This window comes from Hyla sarda, chromosome 2, assembly GCF_029499605.1.
Source record: "Hyla sarda isolate aHylSar1 chromosome 2, aHylSar1.hap1, whole genome shotgun sequence".
NCBI classification, from domain to species: domain Eukaryota; kingdom Metazoa; phylum Chordata; class Amphibia; order Anura; family Hylidae; genus Hyla; species Hyla sarda.
This window is the reverse complement of record NC_079190.1, coordinates 248838894-248856084: the sequence shown is the minus strand read 5'-3', so window position 1 is coordinate 248856084 and position 17191 is coordinate 248838894. Positions and strand designations below refer to the sequence as shown.

The 17191-nt window shown below is 42.8% G+C and overlaps 1 protein-coding gene across 3 annotated transcripts in view; it reads left to right on the top strand.

Annotated features, from left to right (window-relative positions):
* LOC130355965 (multidrug and toxin extrusion protein 1-like) overlaps positions 1–17191 on the top strand; it is a 94793-nt gene that overhangs the window by 9709 nt on the left and 67893 nt on the right. For 2 of the 3 annotated variants that reach the window (XM_056556903.1, XM_056556905.1), the window contains exons 3-6: positions 2236–2304; positions 15121–15269; positions 16306–16348; positions 16611–16655. In XM_056556903.1, coding sequence (XP_056412878.1) covers positions 2236–2304; positions 15121–15269; positions 16306–16348; positions 16611–16655 — 306 coding nt within the window. The remainder of the gene's footprint in view (positions 1–2235; positions 2305–15120; positions 15270–16305; positions 16349–16610; positions 16656–17191) is intronic. The other variant, XM_056556904.1, reaches the window with a different exon arrangement.

The following is a 17191-nucleotide window of genomic DNA, read 5'->3' as shown; positions in this document are numbered from 1 at the left end:
AAACATTATAAAAATAAACATATTTGGTATCACTGCGTGCTTAATTGTACGACCTATTAAAATATAACATTATGTATCCCGTATGGTAAATGTAAAAAAAAATACCAAACCACAGAATTGCAATTTTTATACTATCCCAGAGAAAAAAAAGAGATTAAAAAGTCAATACCAAAATGGTACAGATCCAAAAAACAGATTATGGCGCAAAAAATTAGCCCTCATACAGCCTGGTATGTGGAAAAAAATAAAGCTACAGGGGTCAAAAAATGCCAATGAAAAAAATTCAAAAAAGTTCAGAATTTTTTTTTAATTTGTAAAACATGATGTAAACTATAGAAATCTGGTATCGCTGTAATCAGTCGACCTAAAGTATGAAACTAACATGTTATCTGACCACAAGGTAAATGGCGTAGAAAAGAAAACCACGAAATCTGCAAAATTATCTTTTACTATTTCAATTTCACTTCACCTAATATATATTTTTTGGTTCAGAGAATATGTTATTGAAAAATTAAAAGGTGTCATTATAGTAGGTAGTTATGGCTATTATAGGGCGAGGAGGAAAAAACGAGAGTGTAAAAGCGAAAATTGGCCCGGACAAGTGGATCGTCATGAGGGACAAGTAGATTTTGCTCCATTTTAGTCCCGTGGACAAGTAGTTTTTTATAAAATTTCCACACCCCTGCTATATAATGCCAAAAACACCAAACAGTCACCAAATATAAGCCTCATGCAACCTTGAAAGCTATTTAATGACAGTGCTTTATAATGTCAATACTCAATGCTCAATGTCTGCCATGGGTCCCCTCTCTTCAGAATTCTCTAAAATACACTATAGAATGTATTGTCATACAGTATAAGGGTTAATGTATTTGTATTAAGTATATATCTGTTGCCTTAAAGGAGAACTACGGGATTGAAAAATGTATCCCCTATTCTAAGGTTTCAGATCGCGGGGGGTCCGACCGCTGGGGCCCCCTGCGATCTCCCGTACGGGGCCCGGCTCTCTGGTTAGAGAGCGCATGTTGACCACCGCACGAAGCAGTGGCCGACACGCCCCCTCCATACACTGCTATGGGAGAGCCGAAAATTGCCGAAGGCAGCGCTGCGGCTCTACTATAGCATTAAACGAAGGGCGCGTGTCAGCCGCCGCCTCGTGCGGTGGTCGACACGCGTTCTCTATGCAGAGAGCCGCTGCCCCATACGGGAGATCGTGGGGGGCCCCAGCGGTCGGACCCCCGCGATCTGAAACTTATCCCCTATCCTTAGCTCTGGAAAGTTAAACAGATTTGTAAATTACTTGTATTAAAAAATCTTAATCCTTCCAATAGTTATTAGCTTCTGAAGTTGAGTTGTTGTTTTCTGTCTAACTGCTCTCTGATGACTCACGTCCCGGGAGCTGTGCAGTTCCTATGGGGATATTCTCCCATCATGCACAGCTCCCGGGATGTGACATCATCATTGAGCAGTTAGGCAGAAAACTTCAGATGCTAATAACTATTGGAAGGATTAAGATTTTTTAATAGAAGTCATTTACAAATCTGTTTAAGTTTCCGGAGCCAGTTGACATATATAAAAAAAAGGTTTTGCCTGGAATACCCCTTTAACCACACTACCAAGGTGAAAATCAAAGCCTTGTGGTAAGCCTACAGTCTTGGGGATATTATACAAATCAGTCAGCAAGTTAGTCAAGTCCAAGTCTCTAAAGTATAGCGTGGGCTGTATACAGCACAATCAACTATTAGTCCCAGCAAGCCGATAAGCTTCCCTAAGTTCACCCTGCAACTCCTTCACGCTGATCTGAGCTGTAACGGATTGTACCATCTTTCCAAACTCAGTAAAGCAAGCCAGTTAACTGTAACTTGTGTCAGAGTGATTATTTGCCCCGTGCCTGGACAGGTGAAGCTGGCCTACCTCGGGTGGTGTATAGGTCAACCACCCCCTGGCGTTACAATAGGGTTAATTACACATTACCCCGTTAACACTCATATACAAATAATATTAAAATATGTTGTGATCATGGGCCTTTGGTGCTGTGTTATCTTCAGTGCCTCTATAGCAGCGTCGATGATGATGCACCATGACCCCCAAGTCGGCCCTGATTCTACATTATTTTATGACTTTCGTAAAATCATTATATATCAAGGATTCATCCTAGTTGCTGTAGAAAGTGTAAACTTACTAGAGTGTATGGGCTTTTTTACAAGTAAATTTTACCTTGTCATTTCATTTTAGGTCATTTCAGTCACTGGCCTTTCAGTAGGACTTGGCTTATCTTCAGCATGTGACACATTCATATCACAGGTATGTTGCTTACAGGGTAGGCTAGAAACATGGGAGTGATCTAAAAGTTTCTGCTTATGTAGAGTCATGGTCTACATAGTGATATCTATTATGTGTAGCTCTACTGACTTTTTCCCTACTACAGCATCTGTGACATATAATTTCATAGAGATCAACTTAATTAACTCGACATATATTCAATGCATAGGGTTTTACAGCAAGGCTAAAATGTCACAGCAATACTGCACATCATGTCCATGTAGATAGATGGGATGCAATGCTTTGACCTCAAAAGAATATGTTCTTGTAACATTACTGTTTCCTATACAATTGCTACTTTAAAGGGGTACTCTGGTGGAAAACAAATTAATTTTAATCAATTGGTGGCAGAAAGTTAAACAGACTTGTAAATTACTTCTATTTAAACATCGTAATCCTTCCACTACTTATCAGCTGCTGTATGTTCCTCAGGAAGTTATTTTCTTTTTGAATTTCTCTTCTGTCTGACCACAGTGCTCTCTACTGACACCTCTGTCTGTGTCAGGGACTGTCCAGAGCAGGAATGGTTTGCTATGGGGATTTGCTCCTACTCTAGACAGTTCCTGACATGGACAGAGGTGTCAGCAGAGAGCACTGTGGTATAGCATTAATCAGTATATGCAATCAGAAGACTGCATGTTGTAGCCCCTTATGTGGGCTTAAAAAAAAAAGTTAAAAAAAAAGTTAATTAACCCCTTCCCTATTAAAAGTTTAAATCACCCCCCCCCCCTTTTCACATTTTTTTTTATAAATAATGTAATAAAAAATAAAATTAATCATATGTGAAACCGCCGTGTGCGTAAATGTCCGAACTATTAAAATATAAGGTTAGCTAAACCGCACGGTCGATTTTTTAAAGTAGTTAAATAAAATAAAACCTACATCAGGGGAAGTGACGTCATGAGGAGAGGCTAGGAGGCTCCTCCTCTCCCCCATGCCATCACCGCTGCTAACCTGCTGGCTTGTCTGGAGCTGATGGGGCCGGTCCGATGCGGGCAGTAAGCCTGATGAGGAAGCGACCGCCGGGGGGAACAACTTCAGAGCCCCGGTGTCGGATGTGCACAAGAGGACTGGAGTACGCGCAGGTGCTGTGACTGAGGCCAGAATTGGAGCTGGAACTGCTGGAAGAGGTAGAGGGGCAGAGCTGTGGAGCAAGAGTCAGATAGCGGGGGATTTGAACTGAAGTGGAAGCCCCGTAGTGTGAGAGGCTCTGGGGGGAAAGCGCTGACGGAAGAAGGTAAAGCTGGGAATGGGGATATTTCACCGCATAGCACTGATATGCGATGATATTTCTCACTTGTTAAGCAGCTATAGATGAACACTTAAAGGCATCTTGTGCTTTTCAGACTTGCTTCATTGGAATCTGAATGTGCAGAGCTCAGTAGTTGTTTGATGGGAGCTTATGGAAAAACTAAATGTGGACTGTTTGCAGTAGTGATATACAATGGTGGCTCAAAAGAGTCAGAATTGAATGTCTGCACAATATATCCCTAAATAGGTTTAACTATCTTCTAATTTGCTGACCTGCTTACTTGATATATAGCTCTACAGGAGCATATGAAATACCCTGTGTAACCCAGACTTGTCACACTGGAATTTGAATGGGCAGAGTCTGATGAATTATCCAACAGCAGCTGATATATTGGTGGTGTGTGATATACTACCCACTGGAGAGTCTGTAAACAAAAACATTTTGGGGGAAAATCCCTTAACCCCTTAAGGACTCAGCCCTTTTTCACCTTAAAGGAGTACTCCGGTGCACACTTTTTTTCATTTTATCCCGTCCGGGCTGCAAAATAAAAGAAAACACACTTTATCTTACCTGCCAACGAGCCCACGGAGCTCCGGTACAGGTGTTCGGTCCCCGGGCTGTATTCTTCTTACTTCCTGTTAGCCCGTCACGTCACACGGAGCTTCAGCCTATCACCGGCCGCAGCGATGTTCCGCCTCGGCCAGTGATAGGCTGAAGCTCCATGTGACGTGCCGGGCTAACAGGAAGTAAGAAGATTACAGCCCGGGGACAGAACACCTGTACCGGAGCTCCGGGGGCTCGTTGGCATGTAAGATAAAGTGTGTTTTCTTTTATTTTGCAGCCCGGACGGGATAAAATTAAAAAAGTGTGCACCGGAGTACTCCTTTAAGGACTGAGCCCTTTTTTTTTTTTTGCAATTCTGACCACTGTCACTTTATGCATTAATAACTCTGGGATACTTTTACTGATTCTTCTGATTCTGAGATTGTTTTTTCATGACATATTCTACTTTATGTTAGTGGTAAATTTTCGTCGTTACTTGCATCCTTTCTTGGTGAAAATGTTGCATTTTTCTAACTTGGAAACTCTCTGCCTGTAAGGAAAATAGACATTCCAAATAAATGATATTGTCACAATTCGGCAGGCTGGATGTGGATCCTCTGTGTCAGCGAGGGATTGGCGTGGACCGTGTTGGTGGACCGGTTCTAAGTTGCTACTGGTTTTCACCAGAGCCCGCCGCAAAGCGGGATGGTCTTGCTGCGGCGGTAGCAACCAGGTCATATCCACCGGCAACGGCTCAACCTCGCTGACTGCTGAGAAGGCGTGGGACAGAAGGACTAGACAGAGGCAAGATCAGACGTAGCAGAAGGTCGGGGCAGGCGGCAAGGTTCGTAGTTAATGTGGATAGCAGAAGATCTGGAACACAGGCTTTGGACAACACTAAACGCTTTCACTGGCACAAGGCAACAAGATCCGGCAAGGAAGTGCAGGGGAAGTGAGGTAATATAGCCAGGGAGCAGGTGGAAGCTAATTAGGCTGATTGGGCCAGGCGCCAATCATTGGTGCACTGGCCCTTTAAATCTTTGAGAGCTGGCGCACGCGCGCCCTAAGGAGCGGAGCCGCGCACGCCAGGACATGACAGCCGGGGGCCGGGACAGGTGAGTGACTTGGGATGCGATTCGCGAGCGGGCACGTCCCGCTATGCGAATCGCATCCCCGCCGGCAGTGTCGGTGCAGCGCTCCCGGTCAGCGGGTCTGACCGGGGCGCTGCAGAGAGAGAAACGCCGCGAGCGCTCCGGGGAGGAGCAGGGACCCGGAGCGCTCGGCGTAACAGATATATTGATTCACATATACAATAAGTCTACTTTATGTTGGGATCATAAAGTTGACATGTTTTTACTTTTGGAAAACATCAGAGGGCTTCAAACTTCAGTAGCGATTTTCCAATTTTTCACAACATTTTCAAAATCGGAATTTTTCAGGGACCAGTTCAGTTTTAAAATGGATTTGAGGATGTTAGAAATACCCCATAAATGACCCGAATATAAAAATTGCACCCCCCAAAGTATTCAAAATGACATTCAGAAAGTGTGTTAACCCTTTAGGTGTTTCACAGGAATAGCAGCAAGGTGAAGGAGACAATTCAAAATCTTCATTTTTTACACTCGCATGTTCTTGTAGATCCAGTTTTTGAAATTTTACAAGGGGTAAAAGGAGAAAAATCCCCCCAAAATTTGTAAGCCAATTTCTCTCGAGTAAGGAAATATCTCATATGTGGATGTAAAGTGCTCTGTGGGTGCACTAGAGGGCTCAGAAGGGAAGGAACGACAATGGGATTTTGGAGAGTGAGTTTTCCTGAAATTGCTTTTGGGGAGCATGTCACATTTAGGAAGCCCCTATGGTGCCAGAACAGCAAAAAAAAAAAACAACAACATGGCATACTATTTTGGAAATTACACCCCTCAAGGAACGTAACAAGGGGTCCAGTGGGCCTTAACACCCCACAGGTGTTTGAGGACTTTTTTTTAAAGTTGGATGTGTAAATGATTTTTTTTTCTCACTAAAATGCTGGTTTTCCCCCAAATTTTACCTTTTTACAAGGGGTTATAGAAGAAAATGCCCCCCAAAATGTGTAACCCCATCTCTTCTGAGTATGGAAATACCCCATGTGTGGACTTCAAGTGCACTGCGGGCGAACTACAATGCTCAGAAGAGGAGGAGTCACATTTGACTTTTAAAAAGCAAATTTTGCTGAAAAGGTCTTAGGGGGGCATGTCGCATTTAGGAAGCCCCTATGGTGCCAGAACAGCAAAAAAAAAAAAAAAAAGTCATACTGTTTTGGAAACTACACCCCTCAAGGAACGAAACAAGGTGTACAGTGAGCCTTAACACCCCACATGTGCTTGACAAATTTACGCTAAAGTTGGACATGAAAATGAAAAATTAGATTTTTTTCACAAAAATGCTGGTGTTATCCCAAATTTTTCATTTTCACAATGGGTAATTGGAGAAAAAGCCTCACAAAATTTGTAACCCCATTTCTTCTGAGTATGGAAATACCCCATATGTGGATGTAAAGTGCTCTGCGGGCGAACTACAATGCTCAGAAGAGGAGGAACGCCATTGAGCTTTTGGTGAGAGAATTTGGTTGGAATAGAAGTGGGAGGCCATGTGCATTTACAAAGCCCCCCATGGTGCCAGAACAGTGGACCCACCCACATGTGACCCCATTTTGGAAACTACACCCCTCACAGAATTTAATAAGGGGTGCATTGAGTATTTACACCCCACTGGCATTTGATTAAATTAAAATTAAATTTTTCATTTTCACAGACCCCTGTTCCAAAAATCTGTCATTCACCTGTGGGGCGTAAATGCTCACTGTACCCCTTATTACATTACGTGTGGGGTGTAGTTTCCAAAATGGGGTCACATTTGGGGGAGTCCACTGTTCTGGCACTATGGGGGCTTTGTAAACACACATGGCCTTCAATTTCGGACACATTCTCTTGCCAAAAGCCCAATGGCGCTCCTTCTCTTCTGAGCATTGTAGTCCGCCCGCAGAGCACTTTACATCTACATATGGGGTATGTTCTTACTCAGAAGAAATGGGGCTACAAATTTTGGGGGCTTTTTTCCTATTCTCCCTTGAGAAAATGAAAAATGTAGGGTAACACCAGCATTTTTTTCATTTTCACATCCAATTTTAACGAAAATTCGTCAACCACCTGTGGGGTGTAAAGGCTCACTATACCCCTTGTTACATTCCGTAAGGGGTGTAGTTTCCAAAATGGTCACATGTGGGTATTTATTGTTTTGCGTTTATGCCAGAACCACTGTAAAATCAGCCACCCCTGTGTAAATCACCAATTTAGACCTCAAATGAACATAGTGTGCTCTCACTCCTGAGCCATGTTGTGCGCCCTCAGAGCACTTTACGCCCACATATGGGTAGTTCTGTACTCAGGAGAAATTGCGTTACAAATTCTGGGGGTCTTTTTTTTTCTTTTACCGCTTGTGAAAATTAAAAGTATGGGGCAACACCAGCATGTTAGTTTAAAATTTTTTTTTTTACACTAACATGCTGGTGTAGACCCCAACTTTACCTTTTCATAAGGGGTAAAAGGAGGAAAAGCCCCCCAAAATTTGTAACACAATTTCTCCCGAGTACGAAGATACCCTATATGTGGCCCTAAACTGTTTCTTTGAAATACGAAGTGAGAGAACGCCATGCCCATTTGAGGCTTAAATTGGGGATTTGAATCCACCACAAAAATACCCTACGGCAGTGTTTCCCAAACAGGGTGTCTCCAGCTGTTGCAAAACTCCCAGCATGCCTGGACAGTCAGTGGCTGTCCGGCAATACTGGGAGTTGTTGTTTTTCAACAGCTGGAGGCTCTGTCTTGGAAACAGTGCCGTACAAGACATTTTTTTTTTTCATTTGTGGTGGGGACTGTGTAGGGGTATATGTATATGTAGTGTTTTACTTTTTATTTGGTGTAGGTGTAGTGTAATGTTTTTAGGGTACATTCACACGGGCCGCTTTACAATGAGTTTCTTGCTGGGAGTTTGAGCTGCGGCAAAACTACAACTCCCAGCATGTACTGACAGACCATACATGCTGGGAGTTGTAGTTATGCAACAGCTGAAGGCACATTGGTTGCAAAATACTGAGAGTTTTTTACTTGACTCAGTGTTTCGCAACCAGTGAGCCTCCAGCTGTTGCAAAACTAGAACTCCCAGCATGTACAGTCTCTCAGTGCATGCTGGGAGTTGTAGTTTTGCAACAGCTGGAGGCACACTGGTTGCAAAACACTCAGTTAGGTAAAAAAAACTCGGTTTCACAATCAATGTATCTCCAGCTGTTGCAAAACTGACACAATCAGCATGCCATTGACAGTTGAAGGGCCCTGTTGCAAAACTGACACAATCAGCATGCCATTGACAGTTGAACTATAATCCCCAGCATGCACAGACTACCAAAGGGCATGCTGGGTGTTGTAGTTGGAACTCCAGCTGTTGGAAAACTACAACTCCCAGCATGCCTTTTGGCTTTGCATGCTGAGGGTTGTTGCTAAGCAACAACAGGAGGTGAACAGACCTCACCTCCTGCTGTATCCTACCTCCGGGACCGCCGCCGCTGCTTCCACAGATCCTTCTTCTCCTGTTGTGCCATTGCACCAGAGGGGATCCCCACCGGACCAGGGCAAGATAGGAGACCCCCACCGGCCCCATCACCGCCATGATCGCCAGCATGATCCGACTGATCAATCACGTGATCGTGAAACGGCACCCGTGCCACCTCACTCTTGCTGGGTAAGGGTGAATGGGGCTGTCTCGGACAACCCCATTCACCCTTTTTTTCCGGGTCACCAGAGACCCGATTGACCCGGAATAGCCGCAAATCGCAGGTCTGAATTGACCCCAGGGGTTTGCACGGGGTGCCTACTGATAGATATCAGCAGTCACCCCGGTCCGGTCCTTGCCCAGCGAGCGGCGGGGACCGGAATTCCCACGGGCGTACCTGTACGCTATGCGTCCTTAAGGACTCAGGATGCAGGGCGTATGCATACGCCCTGTGTCCTGAAGAGGTTAATGTGACGTGAGGAGTGTCTGGGTAGCGACATCTTATGCTAAAGAGTGTTTGGATTCAACGCCTGTATAGCATATAAATTTGAAAAGATATAGCTTGAGAAGTCACCCACTAGTAGGAGACACACCTGGGGCATGTGATATACTAACTGGTGGAGAGCCTGTATCTGGGAATTGTTTGCTGGGAGCTACTGGGACACAGAAGTTTAAACCAAGAAAAGAAAAAACAAAAAACAATAGGAGACTTTAATGGATTAAAATATTGATAGATTTAGGGTAAGGAGACCTAACCCAAAAATGGGTCCAACCCCATTGGCGATTATTAGTGAGGAATTGGGATTAATAGATCTATGGAGGGTACATAACCCTGACAATCAAGTATTCTCCTGTTGGGATAAAAGCCATCAGATATTCTCAAGAATAGACTTGCCTTTAGGAACGTCCACATTTAACCCCTTAACGACAATGGACGTAAATGTACGTCATGGTGCCGTGGTACTTAACGCATCATGATGTAAATTTACATGCCGCCGTGACCTCGAGCACCGGAGTGGTAGGTCCCTGCTGCTATCAGCAGCCAGGGACCCGCCGGTAATGGCGGACATCCACGATTGCGCGGATGTCTGCCATTAACCCCTCAGGTGCCGTGATCAATACAGATCATGGCATCTGTGGCAGTGCGGTACTTTGAATGGATGATCGCATCACCCGCAGCGCTGCCGCGGGGATCCGATCATCCAGCACAGCAGCCGGAGGTCCCCTCACCTGGCTCCGGCTGTCTCCCGGGGTCTTCTGCTCTGGTCTGATATCGAGCAGACCAGAGCAGAAAATCACCGATAACACTGATCAGTGCTATGTTCTATGCATAGAACTGAACAGTATTAGCAATCACCTATGGGGTCTATTAAAGTGTAAAAAAAAAAATGTAAAGGAAAAAAAATTGAAAAATCCCCTCCCCCAATAAAAAAGTAAAACGTCCGTTTTTCCCATTTTCCCCCCCAAAAAGTGTAAAAATCTGGGGTGGATTGTTTGTTCAAGACCTGGGCAAAGCTTAACCCCTTGGGGACAGAGCCCATTATGACCCTAAGGACGGGAGCATTTTTTGCAAATCTGACCACTGTCACTTTAAGCATTAATAACTCTGGGATGCTTTTACATATAAATTTGATTCAGAGATAGTTTTTTCGTGACATATTCTACTTTATTTTAGTGGTACATTTTCGTCGATGCTTGCATCTTTTCTTGGTGAAAAATTCAAAAATTTGATGAAAAATTTGAAAATGTTGCATTTTTCTAACTTTGAAGCTCTCTGCTTGTAAGGAAAATAGACATTCCAAATAAATAATATTTTGATTCACATATACAATATGTCTACTTTATGTTTCCATCATAAAGTTGACATGTTTTTACTTTTGGAAGACACCAGAGGGCTTCAAATTTCAGCAGCAATTTTCCACTTTTTCGCAAAATTTTCAAAATTGGAATTTTTCAGGGACCAGTTCAGGTTTGAAGTGGATTTGAAGGGTCTTCTGGTTAGAAATACCCCATAAATTACCCCATTATAAAAACTGCACCCCTCAAAGTATTCAAAATGACATTCAGTAAGTGTGTTAACCCTTTAGGTGTTTCACAGGAATAGCAGCAAAGTGAAGGAGAAAATTTGAAATCTTCATTTTTTACACTCGCATGTTCTTGTAGACCCAGTTTTTGAATTTTTACAAGGGGTAAAAGGAAAAAAATCCTCTCAAAATTTGTAACCCAATTTCTCTTGAGTAAGAAAATACCTCATATGTGTATGTCAAGTGTTCGGCGGGCGCAGTAGAGGGCTCAAAAGGGAAGGAGCAACAATGGGATTTTGGAGGGGCTTCAGAGTTTTTCTGAAATAGTTTTTGGGGGGGCATGTCCCATTTAGGAAGCCCCTATGGTGCCAGGACAGCAAACCCCCCCCCCCACATCGCACACTATTATGGAAACTACACCCCTCAAGGAACGTAACAAGAGGTACGGTGAGCCTTAGCACTCCACAGGTGTTTGACAACTTTTTGTTAAAGTCGGATGTGTAAATGAAAACATTTTTTTTTTCACTAAAATGCTGGTTTTTCCCCAAATTTTACTTTTTTACAAGGGGTAATAGGAAAAAATGCCCCCCAAAATTTGTAACCCCATTTCTTCTGAGTATGGAAATGCCCCATGTTTGGACGTCAAGTGCACTGCGAGCAAACTACAATGCTCAGAAGAAAAGGAGAGCCATTGAGCTTTTAGAGAGATAATTTGTTTGGAATGGAAGTCGGGGGCCATGTGCATTTACAAAGCCCCCCGTGGTGCCAGAACAGTGGACCCCCCATATGTAACCCCATTTTGGAAACTACACCCCTTACAGAATTTAATAAGGGGTGCAGTGAGCATTTACACCCTACTGGCGTTTGACAGATCTTTGGAACAGTGGGCTGTGCAAACAAAAAAATTACATTTTTCATTTTCACTGACCACTGTTCCAAAAATCTGTCAGACACCTGTGGGGCATAATTGCTATCTGTACCCCTTATTACATCATGTGAGGGGTGTAGTTTCCAAAATGGGCTCACATGTGGGTATTTTTTTGGGTTTATGTCAGAACCGCTGTAAAATCGGCCACCCCTGTGCAAATTTAGGCCTCAAATATACATAGTGCGCTCTCACTCCTGAGCCTTGTTGTATGCTCACAGAGCATTTTACGCCCATATATGGGGTATCTCCGTACTCAGAAGAAATTGTGTTAGAAATTTTGGGGGTCTTTTTTTCCTTTTACCTCTTGTGAAAATAAAAAGTAAAGGGCAACACCAGCATGTTAGTGTAAAAAAAATTTTTTTTTACACTAACAGGCTGGTGTAGACCCCAACTTTTCCTTTTCATAAGGGGTAAAAGGAGAAAAAGCCCCCCCACAATTTGTAGTGCAATTTCTCCCGAGTACGGAGATACCCCATATGTGGCCCTAAACTGTTTCCTTGAAATTCGACTGGGCTCCAAAGTGAGAGAGCGCCATGCGCATTTGAGGACTAAATTAGGGATTGCATAGGGGTGGACATAGGGGTATTCTACGCCAGTGATTCCCAAACAGGGTGCCTCCAGCTGTTGCTAAACTCCCAGAATGCCTGGACAGTCAGTGGCTGTCCAGAAATGCGTGGAGTTGTTGTTTTGCAACAGCTGGTGGCTCCGTTTTGGAAACACTGCCGTACAATACGTTTTTCATTTTTATTGGGGGGGACAGTGTAAGGGGGTGTTTATGTAGTGTTTTACTCTTTATTATGTGTTATTGTAGTGTAGTGTAGTGTAGTGTTTTAAGGGTATATTCACACTGGCGGGTTACGGTGAGTTTCCCACTAGGAATTTGCGCTGCGGTGAAAAATTTGCCGCAGCTCATACTTGAAGCAGGAAACTTACTGTAAACCCGCCTATGTGAATGTACTGGAACAGCTGGAGGCACACTGGTTGGAAAATACTGAGTTAGGTAACAGAACCTATCTGAAGGTTTTCCAACCAGTGTGCCTCCAGCTGTTGCAAAACTACAACTCCCAGCATGCACAGTCTGTCAGTACATGCTTGGAGTTGTAGTTTTGCAACAGCTGGAGGCACACTGGTTGGAAAACCTTCAGTTAGGTTCTGTTACCTAACTTAGTACTTTCCAACCAGTGTGCCTCCAGCTGTTGCAAAACTACATCTCCCAGTATGTACTGACAGATCGTGCATGCTGGGAGTTGTAGTTTTGCAACAGCTGGAGGCACACTGGTTGGAAAACCTTCAGTTAGGTTCTGTTACCTAACTCAGTACTTTCCAACCAGTGTGCCTCCAGATGTTGCAAAACTACAACTCCCAGCATGCCCAGACAGCAAACAGCTGTGTGGGCATGCTAGGAGTTGTAGTTTTGCAAGATCTAGAGGGCAGTATAGAGATCACTGTGCAGTGGTCTCTAAACTGTAGACCTCCAGCTGTTGCAAAACTACAAATCTCAGCATACCCACACAGCAAACAGCTGTCTGGACATGCTGAGAGTTGTAGTTTTGCAACATCTGGAGGGCTACAGTCTAGAGACCACTATAGCCCTCTAGATGTTGCTATGCAACTACTCACCGGCTTCCGTCGCATCCAGGGAGCCGTCCTTTTCTTCCGCACGCCACCCGCAGATCTCCGTCGCCGCCCGCCGATCTCCGTCGCCCGCAGCCTCCGGAGGGGTAAGTGGACATCGGCGCCCGGTCCTCTTTGTTTACCCCGTTCTGGCCCGCCTATTGTGGGTGGGCAGGACGGGGAAAACGAAAGTAATGCCCCCCCGCGCCCGATCTGCTATTGGTGGTCGCGTCTAGCAGGGATAGGAGGGGAGGCACCCCTGCCACCTCACTCCTATCGCTTCAGGGGGATCGTGGGTGTCTTAGACAACCGCGATCCCCCTTATATTCCGGGTCACCGGGTCACCATAGACCCGTAATGACCCGGAATCGGCGCAAATCGCAAGTGTGAATTCACATGCAATTTGCGCCGATCACCGACATGGGGAGGTCTAATGACCCCCCTGGGCATTTGCACGGGGTGCCTGCTGATAGATATCAGCAGTCACCCCGGTACGGTCCCCGCCCGGCGCGTGGCGGGGACCGAAATTCCCATGGGCATATGGATACGCCCTTCATCCTTAAGTACCAGGACGCAAGGGCGTATGCATACGCCCTTGGTCCCCAACAGGTTAAAAAGATCGAGGGAGTCCAACATAGTTTGGAAATATCTACGATATGGCATAATAAAAAGATAGAGGAATTCCATAAATTAGGATCATTAAAAAATATAGAAGGGAAGGGAATTAGGAACATTTCTGACTTGAAAAAAGAGGGTAAGCTTATTAGATGGGAGGGCCTAAAAAAAAGTTCAATTTGGAAGAAAAAGTATGGTATGAATATGCTAAAATTAGATATGCATTCTTGGCCACCAGAGAAAGAGATCTTTAATGTAGACACTCTTAGGGGTCTACTGGAAAAAATTATTAATAACAAAATAGGAAAGAAAAATATAGTAGCAAATTTATATAAACAATAGGTAACATTTTTGGTTTTGTTAATCTGTATTAAAACAAATATGAAAATAAAAAATTTATATTCTAAAAAAAAATAATTTAAATGCATAAATTGGGTATCCTTGTAACCGTATGGACCTACAGAATAAAGATAAGGTGTCATTTTTACCTAAAATTGCACTGCGTAGAAATGGAAGCCCCCAAATGTTGCAAAATTGAGTTTTTTTTTCTTATTTCATCCCACAAATAATTTTTTTATGTTTTGCCGCAGATTACGTTGTAAAATAAGTGATGTCATAATAAAGTACAGTTGGTGATGCAAAAAAGCAAGCCCTTATATCTGTCTGTAGATGCAAAATTGAACCCGTTATGAATTTTAGAAGGGGGGTGAGGAGGAAAAAACGAAAGTTCAAAAACGAAAATTATTTTGAGTCCTTATGGTGAAAATGGGCTGAGTCCTTAAGGGGTTAAAGCAACTGCAGCACTTCAAGACTATTGAAGCCACTTTATTGTTTACATTGGGGTCTCTACTGCACTACATTGTACTCTTTGCATCAGCTTTGCTTGGTATTGCAGCTGTGCCCCTTTTAAGTGATTAGGATGTAAACAATAAAGAGATTGCCTGACCATCACAGCCCCTTCAAACAACAATCAGGACGATATCGATAAGAGTTCGACCTCAATTGATCTAATGCCTACAAATCTGACGACTGAGGATCCTAGAGTAACCACACATTTTAAGCTTTTTAGTACATAAACTAAGTGCAATTGTAAGTATAATAATACTATTTTAATAGATTCGATGTTCTCATGACTCTCTTCACTGGTTTCTTAAACATTACACTACATGTATTTTTAATGACTATGTCTAATTTGTCTATTGGTTTGTTTTATGACACCTTTATATTTTCTCCTTCAGATATTTGGAGGTACAAATCTAAAGTTAATTGGTATTGTTCTGCAGCGTGGTATCCTCATACTACTACTGGCTTGCTTTCCATGTTGGGCACTTTTTATAAATACAGAGAATATTCTACTACTTTTCAGACAAGACCCAAAGGTTGCACGGTATATCAAATTGTGACTTATATTATTATTTGTAAAAGGTTTTCTGAAATACATTTCACCTACATACTGAATTTAGGTACACATTTTACACCAAATTTATCTATATGTGTAAACAGTTAGCCTTGACACACATGTACTGTACAAGCTAAAGCTGACAGATTGACCTACACTCTTTGGCGACTCCACAAATGAAAAACTTAAGTGAAGAGCTAATTCTAGACATACACTATTAGTTATTTTCAGATTATTAACAAAACATGTTTTCATTATTGATGCAAAAGGGGCAGTGTCTGTATCTGCAAAGGATCTGAGCATATAAGAAAGTTTATTAAAAGAGCTTGGTTGATTCTTCAGCCGGCATTACAAGTCATACAATAAATTACAATCATACAAAGCATGACAGTACAGTATACAATGTAGGTTCCCAAAGCTATACATCATACCACATGCTGCACTAACATTCCGCTCCATAACTCATAATAAAAAAACAAAAAAAACAAGTCGAACAACAATATATTACATTCTGTAATTCGGGAGGCATCTGGGATCTATGGGGGCATGTGGATCACTGGGCCAAATGGAGATTATGGACACCAGAGATGGCACCTAAATACTAAGAGACCTCTAGAGGGAGGGGTAGACATTGCACTGCTTCTAAGGCATAGTGTGCTATTGTCACAAGAATGACCTGTAATTGCTACTGGGGCTCGCTACATGTACATTTATACAGTTCCCATTGAGTTCAATTTTAGCTGTATAAATCAAAATGCAGTTACAGTATATTGCCCTGGCTATGTCTGGAAGCAGTAATGCTGCACAACAGAGCTACCTCATCCCAATTGATTATAAAATAAAATAAAGTTTTGCTATGGCTCCCAGTGTACATAGGAAAAAATATTTTTAGATTTGACAGTGGATATAAGTAAAGAGCCAGCAGGGATGGATAAGAGAAATCATATAACACATTACAGGAATTAGTGGGGGGTTTCCAAAGTAATATCCATCTGAGAGGATTTACTGTTTAATTCTTTCACAGTCTAGCAGAAGAATATGTTCTGGTTTTTATCCCTGCTCTTCCAGTAAGTATATACTGTATATATATTTTTTAACCGTTAATGTGTACGTGAGTGTCGACTTAACAGAGTAAAGAGTATATGTCAGGTTCAATCCTTCCAGTTTCAGTAGTTCACTATGACTTCATTTGAATTTGTAAATTTGTTTTAGCAGACAGAAGTTTCATTTCCTTGAGTCATATCTATGTAAAGAATGTTATGGAAAGCTAGGAATCTCTTTCTTTTTTTTTGCATGTCCTAACTATATTTCTATGTTATTCTTTTATAGGCTGCATTTTTATATCAACTAGAAGCACGATATTTACAAAATCAAGTATGTTTGCTAGATCAGAGGAAAAAATATCACTGTATATGTAGTATAGTATGGTGCCATGTACATAAAATAGTACATTTTAGAGGAGTACTTCACTTTCTAAAAAATGATCTCCTGTCCGACCACTAGGACCCCCTGCAATCTCCTATATGAGGCCCCAGCTCTAACCTCTTTATGCATGATCAATCCCTTCAGAAATGCACTCTTGCTGAAGAGAGGTGATGGCCTAGCCAATTACCGGCCAAGATAAGACCCTGTCTCTGGTGGTAATTAGCTGAGCGAGATTTCACTTCTGTTTAGCTCTAGTACGTCATAGAAGGTGGGGGCCGGAGCGCACTAGCGAGAAGTGACAGATCCTGCATTAAGAGGTGAGAGGCAGTACCTCATACAGAAGATCGCGGGGAATCCCATGGGTTGGAAGCCCCCTCCTGCGATCAGACATTTAACACCTATCCTTAAGATATGGGATATATTTTTTTAACAATTGTGAGCAGAAGATGAAAAACATTACTGTATGTAGTACACTATTATATGTA